We start from the raw sequence: 20,308 nt of genomic DNA, 5'->3' as shown, positions 1-20,308 counted from the left end.
ACATTAACTGGAAATAAAACATTTTGTATAGATAAATAAATATATGCATGTAACTGCTGATCATGTTTCATAGACTTCACACCCTATTAAGGGGTAACTACCTTCTTCTTCCCAAAGTCCTTGTCCTACTGTCTTACCGGTTTTGGGTGGGGGTTGTTCCTGCGCGTGGCAGAGGAAGGTCTGGGCTTCGCTGGTTTCTCGTGCCCTGGAGGTCTGTACTCCTCCGTATAGGTGCTGATGTTGCTGTGAGAGCTGCGCAGGGCTGAGGAGGAACGCATCTCAAAGCTCTTGTACAACTGCACCACCCTCGGAGGATAGGTCCACCGTGGCTGTGTGCATTCCCCCACTCTGCAGCTCTCTGTGCCTGCCGGGGCATTGCTTAGCAGGGAGGGCAGAAGTGGGAGGGACTCCTCTGAAGGCTTGCTCTCAGACAACCTCAGAGTTAGTGTAGATATTTAGTGCAAATTGCTGGTGGGGGGGGCAAAAAACATGTTTTCTCACATTTGTAAGCTAGGAAGGGATGCAGGCATTTGCATACGTGTGATGTAGGCTATAAGATGATCATTCGTTGTGAGACTCCATTCATCATGTTTGTAATATCCGTGGGACTCTCAGGGAAACTTCTGTAATTGTGTTGCAGGGTGTAAACCTAGTCAAGATTTGTGTCACATTAGCGGCAAAGGGAGATTCTGAAAGTGAAAGCACAGAACGTGCAAATCTGAAGCCACACTTTCCTGCTATTCTGTACCACCCTGCCACTTATTTGATCAGCCCTCTTTTCGAACGGGCAGATTTCTCTGAATCAATAATTCAGGGGCTTTCAGGGATGTGGGCCTTGTTCTCCCCCCCAGAAGCTCCCGCCAAGCCTGTCAGGTTACGGCCTCTTGCTGACAGACCGATTGAAGTGACATAAAGCACAGTCAATCCAGGCTGAGAGATGCACAATGGAGAGGCGCCGCGGCCAGAGTGTCGCTTTTCAGCACAGCGGGTAGATCTTCTCTCATGTTCTCCTCATGAATGGCGCGCGGCCTTGTTCCTAGGATTGCTTTACAGGCTCCCTGCCTCTCGAACTGTACTTATCTTGCATTTGTCAAGCAGAGGACATGGAGTGTACAAAAGTTAGGCCCTTGATATTGAGTGTGGGTAAGGATACAATCTGGGCACCAATGATTAATTCATGTTAAATCATTTTTCATCAACTGTAAAATCTCCACCAATTAATCTGCCCTCTTTTGGCAGTAATGGAAATAATTAATGTAATTAAACATCCAGAAAGTGTGTTAATGATGAGTCTTGACAGCAAAATGGGGCAGTGAACAGCAGGGTAAAATACTGATGCTTTCATATACCTGCACATTAGACCCACAATGCATTGTGTCAGACCTTTGCTTCACACACCTACAAACACAAGAAGCTATGCAAACAAAAAGTCGAGTCCTTTGAAGAGCATTAAAGAAGTTTAATGTTTCTTTTTTAAAGTAATGAAAGAGTTAAATGAATACATACATAATGTTAGTGAAAAGGGGGGGTGGGGAGATATGTGTGTGCTCGTCCCTACGGTACTGGTCCTCAGTCCTCAGGCATCCTGCTTTGTGTGCTTTCGGCCAGGCGCTCCTCCTCGGGGTCCAGGGACACACTGTGGCCCATCAGCCCCCGTGTCCGTCTCACTGCTGTTTCGGCTTCATGGCTGTCCTAGTGACCTTTGAGTACAGGTGTCCAAAATTCTGATGAGGAGAAAACAATGTATCAGACATGAGTAAACAGAATATACCAAACACGGGTCATTCTCCCATCAACATGTTGACCAGCAGGCCTGCGCTGTTTGTCAGCCCACATCTTAATATCAACATTGCGGTTGACTTTACATGGCAGGAGCTGTGGTTCTCGCATAAGACACCCACTGCTGTGCAAATAGCCTAGTGACATGCACATACAGGAAATACAGTAAAACCTGCAGTCAAAGGGAGCAGCTGAACCACTGGCTTGAAGTAAATTGGTATCATTTCACTTTTTAAGGAAATAAGTGATAATACGTCACCTGAATGGCATAATAAATAACTCCCAGATAGGCAGCAATACAGGCTCCCAAGAACAGATCGAACACTGCAGGCTTCACTCTGGTACAAACACAGAAAAACACCTTTATAAGAATTAGTTTGACAAGTCACAGTGAACACAAACATAATCTATTTTAAATTAAAGAAGCTTCACGTTAAATTATGATTCAGTAGCCTTTATTTAACTGAAAAAAAATTCACATTAGTAAGAAAGCTCCACATTGCAGCTTGTTTAAGGGGAGCGTATGACCCCATTGTCACTGGCTCATCTAGGGACAGGGTGGGATTTTAAAATTGACTTCAAATGGAAAGATATTCAGTTATTTAAACAGGCACGTCACTGTTGCTAAAGTGTTTACCCTTACTCTGCAAGCACAATGCCAAAAAAAGGCTGAGAACACGCGTGTATTCACCCAACATATTGTCTGTTGTTTGGCATTTTTGATCAGGGAAAATAATAAATATATCTACTGTTATTTCGTTACAAATCGCCTATACATTCTATTCTAACATACAAGTTCCCTCCCGATCAAGTCAGTGATATTGATGTTTTATCTGTTTGCCATGCATGGAAATATCAAGCAGGGCAAAAGTGTAATGCCTAACTTACAAGTCAATTTTCTTTATCTTAAGGGCAATTTGCCAATCCCATCCTGTCTAAACCGTCCTGGTAACGATGGAATTACATGGCCACCCTACTTTTGGTGCCCCTGACCACAGACCTGTACATCGTCATGGGCTGTTTCATTTGGTCAAAGAACACAACTTCTGGATCTCTGGGGGGAAAAGACACACAACTTTTATTAGTAACACTGAAAAAATCCCCTTTTCTATCAGGAAGCTGATGAAGACATTTCATATCTGAATATCTTGTAAGGATTTCATGATGATGCTAATCCAGACACAATCACATGGGACACGTGTGCAGGGTCCCTCAGGGTACCGGCGGTCTGTGCGGAAGGCATGGCGCTGGACGCGTTGCAGGTATCTGCTGAGCTGCTGCTCCAGGGAGGCGAGGAGGAGGAGCTGCCTGGGCTCCCGGTCGAGCAGCTGGGTGGCCCGCGGCACCGAGGACAGCGCAGACACCAGGGCGGCAAGGCGGCTCTCCTGGACCTCCTACAAGAGACGTGAACGCAGAGATGTGGGCGTGCTTCACAGGGAGCCAGGAACCAAATGTGCATTTAATGGTACTCTGTAACTATCATAACATGAAGTGCAGAGTCTGTCGTGAGGTCAGGGCGAGGCGGGATGTATTTCCTGGCAACACAGTTTATTACCCAGGCAGGGCGCACTTGAGAATTGTACAAACACTCCTGCTGTGCACTTCGACATCAAACACAGCCTTCATACACCCGTGATGAGGGCCAGGCACTGCCTCTCACTGTTCATGTGTGGGTTTCACTGTTCTCCTTTCTTTCTTTTTCTTCCTATTTCTGAAATCTCCATTCATGTGAATCTAATGTTTATGTGAATATGTCTGATGCTCTCTCTGTAGTCAGGGGACGGGCTACTCACTCCAGAGCATGTGTACAAGTCAATTTACAAGACACTTCCAGCTATTGATCACAGATAGTGGTAGATAGTAACTGATTCATATTTTGCTGTAATTAGACATTAAGTTACACATTGACTCACACACATACGTGAAGTAAATATGTAGTCATGACATAATGCAAATGTACTTATATTAAATATGAAATGTTCATTAACAGACACTCACTATAAATGGTTGGCAAATAATGTGACATGCTGTGTTTTGGGTTTTCAGTAAGATGCCACTTTCTTCTAATCATAAATGTAACCACTATGATGTGCAGTTCTGTAGTTTTCTATTAGCGGGTGGGTCAAAGTTTTGATTTAATCCGGCCCTATGGCTTTCAGCCCAGACTGGATCAAAATGTAAATGTTGTGGGTCGGAATACAAACAATAACAAAGCTTTCTAATTCACCGCAAGTCTTTTTCTTTGTCTGTTTTTCAATTAGGAATTTTAGACAAAGCTGACAACAAATAACTGAGTGGGAATTGTAAGTCTGGATAAGGGTCCCAGAAGATCCCTCCTGTTCTTCCAGGGCAGCAGATTAGGAGTCTGAGTCCAGGTAGGGTGTCTGAAAGCCTGCTTTAATTATGTCAACATGAAGAAATCTAAGCACGCCCCACATTTATCCCCTGTAAGTCCTTTAAAAGCGCTCAGATATGGCACAACAAAGCATAAGAATATATGGAGAAACATACATTTTAAACTTAGTATACTGCAACTGTAAATAGAAGTATGGATAAAGAATTAATGCTATCATATTCAAATACATACATATATTATATATTAAATCATTTTCTGTTACTGAACTCCCTCACTCCCCACCGAAAAAGACTAGTCTTCCTGTCTCCCCTCCAGTCAGCAGCTGTATTGGTCTAAACCTGCTTTAAGAGTTCATTATCCCCCGGTTTGTCAATGTGAGGTTTGGTCTTATATGACTGCTGGTCCAAGCCTTAATTAAAATCTCTGCAAGGAGCAGTGTAATTAAACTATCCATCTCTGCAATGTGACAGCCATGCTAATTAAGGGAGAAGGTTGGTTAAGTCACAGCTCAAGCCGTACCTCTGTGTTAGATTGCACCTACAGCATCCCACAGCAGAGCAGTGACTGGCATGTGAAGCAACAATCGCCATTGTGATTAAAGCCACGCAGTCACACTTTATAGTAAGGTGGTGTGATTCTTAATGAATGAATGCATGAAGGATAGACACATGCATATGTCATGCACGTTAGGGTTTGAGTTCATGTGCTCGACACCAGAACATCATATGTGCATGAGATAGTGATGTTATAATCCTGTGGTATTCAATGCAAGTCTCATAGGGTTTTCACACAGTCTGCGGCTGACCCCCATTCATATATTCATTCATGAGGAATCACACCACCTTATGCTAAAGTGTTACCAGGAAATCTGTTGCAATTGAGCCATTTTAAATATTTTCTCCACAACCAAACCATAAAAAACTGAATTACATTTTTTGCATCATCTTTTCCTCATCGGTTTCATGGCTTTCAGTAAAGGAATGAGGGCAGCAGCATGATATTTAGGGCCTTGCTGACAAAGCTTTTATAGGCACACTGTTATTAATACTAATATCAACTTGCCCCACATTCCTGATAGGCAGAGATACATGCTGTGATCAGAAAACTTCAGAGGAATAGCTTACCATGTGTCCTCTGAAAACTGTGAGCTCCTTTGGAGATCCCTGAAGTTAAAAAAACAAAATATAACAAGAATGGATATGATATAAACCCAGGCGATTACCATATTCAGACAAAGGGCCGGATTAAATCAAAACTTTGACCCAACCCGCTAATAGCAGGCTGCAAACACATACTTCATAGTGATTATATTTATAAGAAGAAATATCTGACAAAAACGAATAACAGTATTGCTGTTTCCTATTAGCAGGCGGGTCACAGTTTTGTTTTAATCTGGCTCAGGCTCAAAGTGAGGATTTTATTTTTGGGAGATAAAACTTCACTGACATTTAATTTCAGAGGTCTCGTTTATTTACTTCAATTCTTTCATCCACGGCTTCAGGGCTTTATCACACTGTCCAATCATTTTAAGGCTTCACAACACCAGAGATGTATTGAAACACCAGCTCTTTCTATAGAATAAACAATATTAGTATGCCATCCGCATATGGGTATTCAAACGCCTGCATTTACCACTGAAATGTAAAGCATAATAAATGAGCGCAGAAGCCATACCTTTTCAGTTAAGTTGTACATGAATCGAGCCAAGGACTCCGTTATAATGACAGTATTACGCTTCAGTTTCCTCATATCAATCTGAGCTCTTGGGACATAAAACACAGGATTATTACAATTATTAATATTAGCAGCATTACAAGTAATACATAATAATTACAGTATGAAACCTGTCCCACTGACACTCACACTGTGTCCAAGATGGAGCCCCTCGCTGCGCTCTGTGGGTCCTCCAGGTGGGACAAGGTGAACCCAGGGATCCGATGCAGACCGTAGCGTTCGTGCTCCCAGGCCAGCACCGTCTCCCCGAGGTTGATTTTCTTGTGCACCATCCCTAACTTCACCGAAGGGAACCGGGAAGATACCACCTGCCGACGAAGGGAGTTGACACTAACGCAAAGGGAAAGACTGCCACTCCAGGTCACCCAGTTTTAAACCAGAGGTCTCCTTATATACCGCTACCAAGGAAAAAAGTGACATCATTTAAATTAAGCAAATCATTTGTTAAATGTAGGATTTATGAGCGGAATGAGAACCCAGAGGCCTTCAATTTGGAAAATGTATTTAGACTCAAATCAGCCTCGAACCCAATCCTGTGAGTAACCAGTCAGGCATAAATTAAAGTCACTCTAATCCAGCAATTAACCCAGGTTTAGAAATAGAAATTGAAAGCTAGTGGACAGATATTTAGGCACGTTCAATATTTGAGCACGCACACAGACAGAGACCCACATGCAGGATCTGCCCAGTTTGAGTGTAAAGGCCCTTGCACACTGGATCCGATGATGACTCCGATTTGTATGTGAGTGAAAGGAGAAATGAACGAGTGTGTGCCTCCCTATCTCACCGTGCTCACCGAGTCCGTGATTGCTGTATGACAGTAATGCGGAAATTTCAGAATCGAAACAAGTTGGATTTGATACGATTTTACATGCGTTTAAAATGACATGGACCAATGAGAAACTACGGGAAGACACGTGGATTGATGAACTTTTAGTTCACGTCTTCTGGAAAAGCTTACCATCTGCGTGTATAACCGCGAAGAAGTCTACAACAAAGCAAATCAATATAGACGGACGATATATGGCAAGTGATTGCTGAGGGGGATGGCAGGTCAGCCCAGTGCTCACCTGCTCCAGTTGTTGAATGAAGGTGTGCTGCATCGTCCCTGGCTTTGGGGGTCTGGAGACGTGGAGATGGAGCCCCTCTCCGTTGGCAAGCGTGTCCAGACACAACACAAACGCCACATTGTCATGGAGCAGACTTGACTCTGCACAGACAACAGGAGTATTAGGAGGCAAGGATATCACCAAGACCCCTGTTTTCATTACTGCAGGAGACACAGCGAGGCTCTTAAAAAGACTACTATGCCTCATTCCAATCTTCCCTCCTTTCATCCCTTTACCTTCCCCTCACACTGCTTCCTTCCTTCTCTCGCCACTCGTTTTCTCATCTCATCTCATCTCACCACGGTCCTGACAACAACCCACCTGTGTGGTCCAAGTTTTCTTCAAGCCATCGCTTAGTTCCCTGGTAGTTGTATTTTCCTCCTCCCGTCAGAGAGAAAAGGAGGTTGTACCTAAGAAGAATTCAATAAAATGCATATATATGTTTGTATTTTTTTTTTTTACTTCAGGAGAGTTGCTCTGGTGGTTCCTCGTTCTCCTGATGCCAAAAAAGTCTCACTCCGGGTCTTTGTAGCCTAGAGATGAAACCTGCATAGAAGTGGCATGTATGATCTAAAAGTCAAATGGTGTACTCCTTGGCTTCCATATGAATATTGATCTGTTTATTTCTTTCACAAAACTAGACGTCAGTCCTACGTTTTTGCATGATTCATCGCATCATATTGCATGCAGTGTGACTGGTTTATTGACGCATTTTCTTTGTTTCGTGGGCACAGTGGATCATACTAAGCCTCATAACTCTTGCAGCGTGTCTCACTTTGGCTTAGTCTACACCTCTCTGACTCAGTCACTGTCACTCTGTTCTCTCTCCCTCTCTTGTTCTGTGTCTCGTTTTTTGTTCATGCCTCATTAACGTCTTTCTGTCATCAGGCGGTACAGCGCCTATTTCCTAAAACTGGGTTGTGGTTTCAACTGTCCTCGCCTCACACTCACATGTTTCTTCTCACACTCCTCCTTCTCTCTCTCTCATCATCCTCTCTCTCTCCTCCTCGGTAGCAGCTGCCCATCTGGCTCACGCAGAACTCACCTGGCCTGGGTTCGGGGGTCACTGTACAGTTTGTGAAAGAGTCTGACCAGCTCCAGAAGGACTGCCACTCCACTGGCATTGGAATCCGCCCCATACGAGAGCCACTGCCAATCACACCAACAAGAACAGGCATCAGAGGACAGAAGCCAGGCCTACTTGATACTTGTTTGCTCTATCCAACTTTCAGCTCGTATAAAGGTTCTTTAAACACCTGAATGGAGACTTTTTTATTTGTTCATTCATTCATCCACCCATCCATCCAATCATTAATGCATTTATTCATTTATACAAGGGTTCACTAGCATGTCCTGTATTGTAAATCGGTTATCTGACATTAATCATTAACGGATCAATCATTATAACAGAACATGTCAATCACCCAGACCGGTTGACTCTCCCACAGGCCGCTCGACTGACAGGTGGCTGTGCTGAGAAACCAGAGCAACTGTTTGGAAAGCCTGCCCGAGTCAGACCCATCTACTTAATGTGTCGGTCTGTAATCGGCTTCAGTCGCCCACATCCCTCTGAGTTTAACTCTTAAAGGAAGGCACCAATGCCTCCCGGGACTCCAGATCCTCCGTGCCCTGAAGAAGTCCTTATTAAAACAGAGGATGTGTAGGAGGGTTTAGCTGTGTATCAGCATGTTTCCTCTTTTTCAATATATACAGCTGCTGGGTGTGAGCCCCCTCCCGTAAAAAAAAAAAAGGTAATTTCAATGATTCCTGTCTCAAATCAAGGCCCATTGCAAATCAAGAACACCTAGACACCAAAGACCAGGCTTAGTAATCCAACATTAAAATGAGAAATGGACGGCAGAGGCATCTGAACTCAATAGTATAGATTCAGCATTCTAAGTATTATTTCATTCTTATGTATTATAGTAAAATTGGGCAAATAACTATTGTTAAAATACTTTACTGCATTGAAATGTTTTACTTGCAAATTAATTCGGTGTTAATTGACTGTGCCCTGTTCAGCCTTCCTGCAGGGAAATGTTAATTCCTTTATTCAACATCCAACCTCATGCTAGAAGGATTTTCTTTATCAGGCAGTGGCACCAAACCCCATTCTTACAGGTGCTTCTGATCAATTGTGACAACATAGTGTCTTTTTTAATCTTGTTTTTCTTCAGCACAGCCCAAAAAGGCACTGAGAGGTTTAGCACTCCTTTCTTATGGATTTTATCTGTACTCCACAATCCTACGGTGAGCTGAAAATACCCACTCTATTTATGTCCCTGATAAACATCTTACCAGTTCAACAAACATCAGCCGGGAGTTTTAAGACATTACAGCCTTGGCTCTTGAGAAACACCTGTCTCAGGACTGGTAGTAGGAATATATTTCTCATCAGTAATGGATCAATTATGTTCTTTTAATGTTTGCTGCTGGTCTGGAGAGTAACAGAATGTTGAGTCTCCATATAGCACCTTTTCAGTGTCTTAAACTTATAGTTGTTATTATCTCCCCTACAGCAGAGGGAGAGAGTAGGTGGGGTGGGGGGGTATATTGTAGCTGTTGTGGTTTCTCTGTAGCAATGAGGATATATTTGCATTGCAATAAACTGTAGCGCGAGATTGCCCAAGGCACTGATTGTGCACCAGCAGTGCGTATTGTTTACAGTGGACTGAGATCTTATTTATACACATCTCTATTGGAGCCACGTACACAAGAGTGGTGATGGCTCTGCGGCTCAAAAAGAGCAAACGAACGCTAAGTTGCAAATTAATTCAGGTAGACACAACACATGAGAGCTTGGCTATCTCAGTTACGGAGTGTTAAATGAGACCGTCCTCTGTGTATTTCTGCAAATGTAACACCTGGCTAATTACGATTTGTGCTCATGCTGTGACAATTCCCTGTCAGACGAGAATAAAACAATAATGTTAGGATTGAGAGATACCACTAATAACTGTTTTCCATTGAGTGTGTTACACCATTTTAGCAGCATGCAGTCAGTCCATAATACACAGAAAATGTCTTTCGGATTGGTCTGTTATGGCTTAATTGGGTTTTTGTGTATAATTTAGGTCTTATTCATTTGGCCTTATGATCCCAATAATGACTGTACAGAATATCCTTTGAACTATCAATTTGTTTGGCCAGTTTTAGTTTGTCTAGTGTGCTGACGACCTTCAACACTAATGGGCTCTTAAAACCTATCAGCTCCTAAGCACCACTTAGAAGTCTCATATCTGAGCAAGAAGCATATATGAGAAACACGAGGTTCACTTTTAATTTCTCACTTTTTCATTTAAGCATCATATAAGAAAAATGGAAATAAATAAAGTGCAGTTAAGCTGAGAGAAATATACACTTTTCTGGCAGTGACCGTTTTATAATGTGTCTAAATGGCCTACACTCCCGAAGGACCTTTTGCACATTAAATGTAAATTCCTGTACTGCATTACCCAGGCAGTTTCAGAGTGAATCTCTTTTTATTTCTACAGTGACAAGTAGCATCTAAATCACTGAGCTGGGAGACAGTGAATCTCTACAGCCAAATGGCTTAAATTAATGTCTTTAACAAAAGCCACCAGAGTATCATGTCTAATTAATCAAACACCTTTGTGTCACGGTATTTATCACAGAGTTCTCCTGAGGTGAGGGAAAACATTTCATGTAGAAGCACAAAGCGTGCCGAGTGCAATGATAAGAATTTCACAGTGGATGTTATGCAGCAGCAGTGCTGTTGTCAATTGTCAATCTTTTTCATGCAACGGGCTTGAGGTTTAGGAACAAAGACAAGATATTTTGTGAATATAGTGGATGATAATGTACTTGTTTATGCATAGGTCAAAGACTGTGAATTTCCATTGCCACTGCTTGTATGTGTGTGCTGAAAACAGAATAATTGGATTTCCAGATGCAGTCCAGCTAAATAAATAAAACAATACATGCATACATACATAAATATTTGAGTTATAAATATTTTGGCTTTGGAAAAGTAATATAAAGAGCATGGATTATAGCATAGTCAGTTAACTGAGTTTAAACTGCAATCTATCTATCCCAGCTGCACACTGACCTTTCCCACAGTGCAACACTGCGAATTAGCAAAATTGGCAGTAATGCAAAACTAGTTAGACCATGTTCTGGAGTTCGCTTCCACCAGAAAAGGCCAACCCAAATCCAAATCGGGCAACATGAGGAATGAAACATGGCCTGGCCAGATTACCAGTCTAGGTGTGAGAGTCTAGGTTTAACACAAAGAGTTAAAATGTCTGACTTACAGGTGCGATCCCAAAGGAGTCATAATGGGCGGCAATGACGATGGTCTGCGGCTCTTCCTGGGGTCCAGCAAGAGTTCCCTGAAACAGTCAACTGTCAGATCTACCCGTTCAGGTGAACAAGCATGATTTATTTATGGAAGCGTGCAACTCCCTATTTTTTATTTTAGTTTTAAAACGAAAATGTCTTGACATGATTCCATCCTGCCCATGTTAAAGCAAGCATGGAGAAACCTCATCCATTTTACAACAAGGGCTCAGAAGTAAATGTTATGCTATTAAAATTGGTCGATTGCTGCTACATCACAGACACAAGAACTATCAATAAAATGATTCTATTAACATTCAACTGCACCATCATTAAGTGTTACCACGATGACACGGTTAACACAAACAAGATTTATTTGATAGAACATGTCAGAGGAAAGGTATTACACCACTTAGCCTTGTGCCCTCACTCTCCAGAGTCCTTCATTTCTTTGTTTTATCTGTCTGTTTGTCAGGTCTGCCTTCCTACCTTCTTGTACATGGATTACCACAGTACTCTTATCTCCAGAGAGCCAGTTACAGAGCTTTGGCACAAAGTAACAAACCCTGCTTATTGCTAGTTTGCAGATTTGAAGAAGAAGTTTTACATTCTGCTCCTGCACTACAATGAATGGTCGTAAAAGGTGATTTACTGAAAACTAAAATCTACAGTTCACCATTTTCCAAGAAAGTGAAAAAGAACAGAATAGATTTGATAAATAATAAGATAGAAACAATCTCCATACATTTAAAGTTTTGTTCTGGGGGATACTGACAAAAAAAGTTTTTTTAACCGTGTTTGTTTGTTTCTTTAATTATTATTTTTCTTTGTTACAGTTCTACCCCCAGCATGCAGATGTTCTCACCTCCAGAGTAATGAAGCTGGTATCACTGATTGGTTTGATGGGAACGTCACGGCCAGCAAGCATCTGGAACCCACTGGCTGTCACCGCGCTGAACAGAACTAAACAGAGAATGGCCACTCAGCATCCGGGCCCAGAGATACTGACCAGACTTGGCTGCTATGCTCAAATTCGTGGGTGAGATATATAGATTCAATGGAACTGTGGGATACATAACTAAGGGCTCCTCTTGTATTTACTGTGGGGTGGATTAACTCCCCAACACAGGGATTGGTCAGGTGGGATACTTGAGGATGTAGATGTGTGTTTGGAAAGCATTGGATAATTCCCAGTCTGCTCACGTCAGGACAGAGTTCAGATTGGACCAAAGGGGTTGGGAAACTTTAGAAAACTTTAATTGAACATTTCTGAAAACTTAATATCAGGGGTTGCAATTTACATGTATAAATTATTCATTATACTGTAGTAACAATGTATTAATAGCATGTTATTACCTCAATCAATGATTGGTTGCAAGTGAAGAATAAGTGGTACGTTTTCCTATATGTTCACACTTTATAAACATACAATATGTGTTTATTAAGTCGTTATAAAGTAACAATTGCAGCCCACCAACTAAAGTGTTACAGAATATCCTCAGGGCTGTAGAGGATGGGTTGGGTTGGCTTCGTATCGCATCTCACCCTGCAGCAGAGAGGAGGAGCGGCGGGCCAGCGTGGCGGTCTTCACCTCCTCGTACATCGCAAGCAGCTCCTCGTCTTCCACAGCAACGTAGACTGGCATCAGCGTGTCGTTGGACACCACCGCCACCTCGGTCAGCATGAACTGCTACCGGGACACAACGACATATTTAGAGCCTCATTTCACTCGCTCGCTCCACAGCGCCTGTGTGTCACTCGCCTGGAGTGCAGCTCACTGCTTACAGCCACTACAGCGCGGCACTGCAGAGGGGTCAGGGGGAGATCACGACTAATGCAGCAACTTTTGGCATCTTGTGAATCATTCATACAGTGACATTCATTTTAGCAAAGTATTAGCATGGTCTCTCTATATCTGTACATATACACACACGCACACACACACACACAGATAGCTTCTCAATTTCTTCTCCAGCTTCTTTTAGGATCTCCAGGTGCTTTTCCATTTTTCATCGTCTGTAGGCGGCAGTAAGAGGAAGATGTCTCCATGAACACAAGTGAAATACCAGATGTTGTAGACAAATGGAAAAGCACCCGGAGATGATGGAATCACAGTGGAGATCCTAAAAGAAGCTGGAGAAGAAATTGAGAAGCTATCTGTTAAAACTAAACTATTCACAAACTTTCTCAGAATTAAAAACAAAACAGATCAACGGAACTGTCATTCTCCTTCACAAAAAAGGGGGAAACAGAGATCTGAAGAACTAGTGGCCCATTTGTCTACTTCCTATCTTATGCAAAGTATTTTATGCAAAGATATATAGGCCTATACTTGCACACACACACAGTTGCATACATAAGTAATTGCACCTTTCATTTGAGAGAACGATATTCACTCATTCATTAAGTTTTGTAAGTATTGTTTATTAAACTTAAATTATTAAACATTTGAAAGGTTTTCTCAATGTGTATTAATTCTTGTGAAGATTGCAGTTGACTGAACTGAGTTAGGAGGTGGTGGTTCGCCATCAGCCACATAAATTCATAAAGTAAAATAAATAAATACATCCGTTAATTAATCGTAATTCCCTTTTGTCCCAGAGCAGACATTAAGGAAACTGATAAGAGCGGCGCACACTTTACCTTGCGAGAACCCAGAGAGAAAGCAGAAATGATCGAGGCGCCAGAAGTTTTGCATGCAATTAAAAGACTCTTTCAACGGCTATAAATCTTTTCAAAGGGAGCTGTCTGGGTGTGTGGTAGAGCTACAGCAATTATTCATGTTTTTTAAATTACATCTTGCATTTATGAGTGAGCTTTGGATTGTAATTAATTAGCCCAAATCAGAGAAGGAGGAGAACAAAAAGTTCTGTTCAGTATAAATACAATCTAAAGAAAATGTATACACCCTTCTGTTCTTTACTGTCTTGACCCAGGACCAATGAATCAATCACATCAGATCAATTGTCATTCTGGTGTTGCTTGTAAGCAGCTGTGTTGTGATTTGTTTTTCTGTGCAGACGTTTTGGGTCGACTGGTACCTGGATGACATCCTGAGGCACAGAGGAGATGTTTTCAGGCACCAGAATAAGCACAGAGGCTGCGTTCTGCTGCCGTGCGGCCTGGTACTGGTCCAAAGTAAAGTCCGGCAGCCTCATGACCACACAGCGCCAGGTCAGGACCGCCTCTTCCACAGTGCGAGCGTCAGCTACCACCAGAGCCCCCCGACAGCCTGGGCAGAGACACGGGCCCGGTCACAACATGGCAGCACAATCCACCATCTTATTTGTAACGTTCTGTTGAAACTGCCTCATATACCAAACGATGACTCAGATTTATTACAGTCCTTATTGTTTAGGGTTGTCAGTCTTCTTATTTTATTGAGCTCTTTTCAGTGGACTAAATAGAACAAAAATAGAACAGTGTTAGCAGTAAAAGCTACCATCTGCATGTCAAGCATGTTTATCTATGAAAAAGGAAAATTAAAGCTAGGAAAGATAAGCTCAGTTTACATAATGTGAGTTCTGTGGTACTTTCTTTTTTACTTTTTCCATTGATGTGTCACATGGTCTATTTGAAACCTAGCTAAATTATAAATGGATGTATGCCATCTGTTTCAATATATGTGTTGGATTCATTTATTTTTCTTCCTGTGTCAAGGCACGGGCACTAGCTTCCGGTGGCATTGACACTTAGCATTTATTTAGAGGAGAGGATCATATTTTCTTGGAAATCAATGGCTACAATGAAAGTGCTTTGCAGCGAGCAACACTGTTTATAGATGTTACTCTATCAATGTTATTACATGATGACAATTAATCTGGCAAAATGATATACAGGGAGCAACACACCATAGAAAATCACAAAGATCATGCATATTGCACCTGTTTTTCCCTATCACATAGTGCAGAGAAGTCCATGAAGTTACATTGTTGGTGTACTGTAGTTTGCGGTTGGTGTTTATTTTGTATTACATCCATGTAGATTTCCTCTCTAAAGAGATATGCTTCCATTATGTTTAATTATCCTACTTGGAAAACCCAGGTACTCTCCATATAAGCCTAAATATAACTAGTTTATCCCCCAAAAAACTGGGGACACAATAAATAAGATCAGAGAAGCAAATCACCTGTAATTATGTGATTTACTGAGGCCTTGAGCTGAAGGGTATTCAGATGTTGGTTCCAAATAGTCTCTCATTGAGCACAAGGAAATATGTCCATGTTTTTATGATTGTTTCAAGGTGAGCTATAAACCCTGCTGGATTGGGCTATAACTGACCAGGGTTGGAGAGTCCTGGGGTAGAGATAGCAAAGGTGGGCTGAATAAGGAGAAGGGCTTCTGTGACCCTTTATGTTACTGCTGGATGCTATTCCTGTTTCAAACATGTGTGAATACTGCAGGAATAAGACCTGGATCTCTCACGCCTTCCTCATTCTGACGTTTACCACATAAGTATAAGCAGTATAAGCCCAGACCAAAACCTTAACCCGTCACCCTACTTGCTAAGCCAGGGCAAGTGCTGCTTACCATGCTTCTGCTGCTGAAGGTTGTACTGCTGCATCCTATACACTGTGAACTCGTGGACATGGGCCCCTGCCAGGGCCGGGGAGAGCAGCAGAGGAACCCAGAGAACCAGCCACATGGTTCTCACAGGAGCTTCACACAGCTCTCACACCTCTCCCCTTCTCTCCTCTTCAAGAAGCGATGCAGAAGACGTTGATTAACTAGGATATATACATATTTTAAAAGAATAAGTTTAGGTCGTTTAAGCCTCAAAGCCATGAGCATCAAAACAATTGTAACTTTGTTTCAGTGTATTTCTTTCCCAAACCTCTTCTTTTTTGTATTCCACAACCACTGACATTTAGGACGAAGCCATTTAAATAAATTGACTAATTAAATGCAATCGCAGGGTGTGTGTCTCCCTCGTGTCCTTTCATTTTGACAAAAGGCAGCTGTTTGGATTCTTAAGATTAATGAGCTTAACTGCTCGAGTGCAAATGCTGTCCCGGAGAAAACAAAGGGAATTCACAGAAGCAAAGTAGGAAACGAAACATTGTCAAAGAAATATAGAATTAAATATACTGAGCATAAGTATACCACGTAGTAGTAGCAGAGGTAGTTATATTAGTAGTTGTAGTAGTAACAATTTAAGCAGCAGTATCTCAGTAGTACTATTTATATCAGTGTTACTAGAATGATTAGCATTTTCTTCGTGTGCAACTGCAATGTCATTAATCCTTTAATTGATAAGGTCTGTATTTTTCACAGCAGCACTAACCTTTGTGGACAAGCGTGCACTGAACCAATCCTCCTGTTTCACCTCTTCTTCCCACTGGGAAACTCCTGACAAGAGTTTGGTGCCCAGACTACCTGCAGGAGAGATCTCTGTGACACACAGGGCACACACTGCTCCGTACCTGGCCAAGGGTGCCTGCCTGCTCCCTCTGGGTGTCCCACAATGGAGCAGGTATACACCGTGTCCTCCAGCCTCCGGATTGCCAGACAGAGAGGGGGTGGGGTGAGGATTGGTAAATCCACGACTGCCATCTGTCCCATGCAGATACACAGCTAATCACCAGCTCTCCCAACTCCCCGCCAACTCCAAGCGTGACCATCCTATCTTAAGGATGTGGGGCGTATGTTATTATTGCATAGATAATGATCAAGATCGATCATTGAACATCGTTTCAATGGTTTCATAATTGAATTGGCACTTATTGTATTGTCCCTCAGAACTGTAGTAATAAACAACCAAAAGATATACAGTAATTCTTTTATAAATCAAATATATGACAAAAATAAATGAATATACTATAAACCAGCTTTAATTAATTGATTAACATACAGAAACTCTTCAAACTTTCATAGATTGTATTTATTTTTTTGCTGTTTATGCTGTTCCCTTATATGGAGCTAAAAACTATACACATTGTAAAAGTACAAATGCAAATGTATTAAATATCATCAGATTGTGAATAATAGGATGTTATGAAGTCGCCCTGGATAAGGGCGTCTGCTAATAAATAAATAAATAAATAAATAATAATAATAATAATAATTAATCAAATCCACTGAGTACACAATCTTTTATTTAGAATTCATGAGGCATACAGTAGCCTATGATACATTTCAACACTAATAAATCTAATGTACTGATTGTAATTAATGCACGCTTGAATAGTTGATTAAAAAAAGCAAACACAGCTTGGCAATTCACATCACACATGACCCAATTTTTTTAAAATCCTGTAAATATCCATATTAAGCATCCTCAGTAATTTATTAATTAAGGCCATGGATATTCAAATAATTTGCTGACAATCTGGCACAGGGAATCTTCTCTCTTCAGTGCAGAAAAGACCCAGTAACTGCATGGTTTGCAGCATTACGGGCATGAACCCAGTCTTAAGATACTACTGGCGTCCGATCCAGGGTATACCCTACCTTGCCCCCTGTGCCCGCCAGGCTAGTCCTCTCTATCTCCTTCCTGCAATCCCTTATAAATGACTCTTTACTCTTTACTTTTGGAACTCGTTCCCTCAGAACTCAATGACAGCTGGCTGGGGCGCTGGTGAGAAACCGGAGGGTGTTGAGCCATCGGGTCGGGTCTTATCTCACCTGTCATTGGTATGATACTGCCGCTGGCTTTCTGCTTTCCTTGTTAAGATGGAGCTGTGATTTGATGCTCTACCTGAAGTGAATCACAGTGTTTTCTTAAATACTTTTAAATATCTGTCCCCGAGCCATTCACATCATGACCTGTCATTTCAAAGCCAGATAACAGAGTATAAAAGTATCAGAGAAATGTAAAATACAAAATAATCTTAACAACTTTACTATTTTTTGTATTCAACATTCAATTCTAATTAACATTTTGTACCATGTTAAAAATGAACAGGGAACTTATTGATGGAGTCCTTTTGAAAAAGGAATAACTCCTTTATTTTCTAACCATAATCCCCCAGTTTTAGTTGGTATGCACACTAATAAATATACTAAGTAGAAGACTACACTATACTAAATATACACCGCTCAATTTTCTTTAACTTATTTATAGACTGACAGCAGCTTTCTTTCTCCTGGTGAACAACAAGCTATGTCCTTCTGCCCTCCGAACCTACAGTGATGCCTGTGGCCTCTGTGAAATTGTTCCTTTTGTTTCAATCAGCAATAAATCCATGAGACCATGACACAAAACACAGGGGTTAACAGATCCAAAGTCCAATGTATTCTGGAGGCATAGCAGCTTGCAGTCTGAGGTGAGCAACCTTTTTTCTTTTAAAGGGACTCCACTGATCTTGTTCTGGGATTAAGGTGACAGAATTAGCCAATAGGCATTGCTCCCTTTTGCTATTCTGTCTCTTAACCAGTTCAGATGGAAAGAAGCAGAATGTAGCATCTCAGTGACAGGGTATAAACCCCTGGCAGAAAAGGTACATCCATTCTAGCTAGTCAGAAACAAACTGACTGTGCTATCCCTCTCAGAAACTCTAGTTCAAACACTAACTGTCTTGTAAGGTGAACATAAAAACAACAACATAAGAAACACACCTGAGGAATGTTTGTGCTGAAGCGTCCTTTTCAACAAGCCTGCTGGGTTGCAGTTTCTCCTCTTGGTCTGTGGAGCACAATCTGTCCGTGCCATTCGCATGTCTCCTGGGAGAGAGTGAACTGGGTCAAAATCTCACTTTCACTCCCTGCTCAACACCTCAGTCTTTAAACACAGTATTCTAGTCACTGATGTCCCATTAAGGCTTTAATGTTTAAAAGTACCAAACAGATAATGGTTTCTCCGGTGGTAGCCAAAACAGTGGTCTAATTCATATGCCTAGTATGGGATTCTAATTGATTGATTGGCCTGTTAAACACACAAACAGTGATTGGCTAATTAATCAATTACATACTATAGGACACCATAATGCAGTGGTGCTCAATCCTGGTCCTGGAGTACCACCTACCCTGCTGGTTTGTGTTCCAACTGATTACTTAATTGAACACTTAATTGAAGTAATTTGCTTACATTTGACTCTTTAAATTGTGTATCTGATAAAAAGTTGGTTCATTAATAAGAAAGTAATTTCCTTATACAATTTTGTATTAAAAACCCCTACTGTTAAAAATCATTAAAAGGCTCTGATTTAGGAAATTATTAGTTCAATTAAGGGTTCAATGAAATAATTGAGAGCTCAGTTGGAACACAAACCAGCAGAACCAGGATTGAGAACCACTGCTATAATGAACATTTTACACGAGGATCGTCTTTTTTTTTCTTCTCGAGGTAGAAAACAAGTTTATAAAGTCTAGGACTGCGGTGTAATACTAAGTAAAATCAATTAGTCATGTAGTGTAGAACAGACTTTTAAGAGTCCAGATTTAGAAGCCCAAAGCAATAACATTGAAGAAAAAAAAAGATGCTGTTCAGAAACATGTTTTTTGTTCCATGCCTCTGTGGTTACCTGAATCAATTCACAAAATTATATAATGAAGTCTTGATAATGTGGCGTCCACTCCATTACCTGCGAGATAGCAGTGCGATGGGAAGAACTCCATTAAGTCTATTCAGGCCTGTGGAAGCCAGCGCAAGTCGCTACTTCTCGTTAGTGTCCTTTATTGCTTTGCAAGTGTCATTATTCTAGTCCAGCACTGTGATGGATGGGGAATGGGTAGAGAAAGGTCACTAGTAATGAAAGACCATCATCCAATTTTCAATCTGTGAAGGACATTGTCACTAATAATGCAGTCAACCTTGTTATCAGGAAGAGCCAAATCAGTGACAATCTGCCCTTTAAGAAGCCATACAAACGCTCAGGTGAAAATTATTCAGAAATACATCAGTAGGGTCCATGCATTCATAATCTGCGTTCATAATAAGACTCTCAAATCAAACCACCAAGACACATATTTGCCCTCATGCATGAAAGGAATATGCATGGTAATAAAGGTCAGATATGCTTTTTTTTCTTTTAAAGACCATAAATCAATGTATTTTACATATTATTTAAAAAAACAGCAGAAACCAATG

General features: G+C 41.4%; 1 protein-coding gene across 1 annotated transcript; it reads right to left on the bottom strand.

Annotated features, from left to right (window-relative positions):
- Nucleotides 1–1,510: 1,510 nt before the first annotated feature.
- LOC136754668 (BOS complex subunit ncln) lies at nt 1,511–16,767 on the bottom strand. The gene is made up of 16 exons (XM_066710700.1): nt 16,565–16,767; nt 15,811–16,007; nt 14,322–14,512; nt 12,826–12,970; nt 12,146–12,243; nt 11,256–11,333; nt 8,024–8,127; nt 7,300–7,388; nt 6,940–7,079; nt 5,999–6,177; nt 5,810–5,897; nt 5,260–5,298; nt 3,001–3,173; nt 2,780–2,833; nt 2,039–2,117; nt 1,511–1,724 (listed from the first exon to the last, which is right to left on the bottom strand). The coding sequence occupies exons 2-16, from the start codon at nt 15,923–15,925 to the stop codon at nt 1,665–1,667; spliced, it is 1,632 nt and encodes a 543-aa protein (XP_066566797.1). The 5' UTR covers nt 15,926–16,007; nt 16,565–16,767; the 3' UTR covers nt 1,511–1,664.
- Between the last annotated feature and the right edge of the window lie 3,541 nt (nt 16,768–20,308).

Source organism: Amia ocellicauda, chromosome 8, assembly GCF_036373705.1.
Source record: "Amia ocellicauda isolate fAmiCal2 chromosome 8, fAmiCal2.hap1, whole genome shotgun sequence".
Classification (NCBI taxonomy): domain Eukaryota; kingdom Metazoa; phylum Chordata; class Actinopteri; order Amiiformes; family Amiidae; genus Amia; species Amia ocellicauda.
The sequence above is the reverse complement of the archived record's forward strand: the minus strand, read 5'-3'. Positions and strand labels throughout refer to the sequence as shown.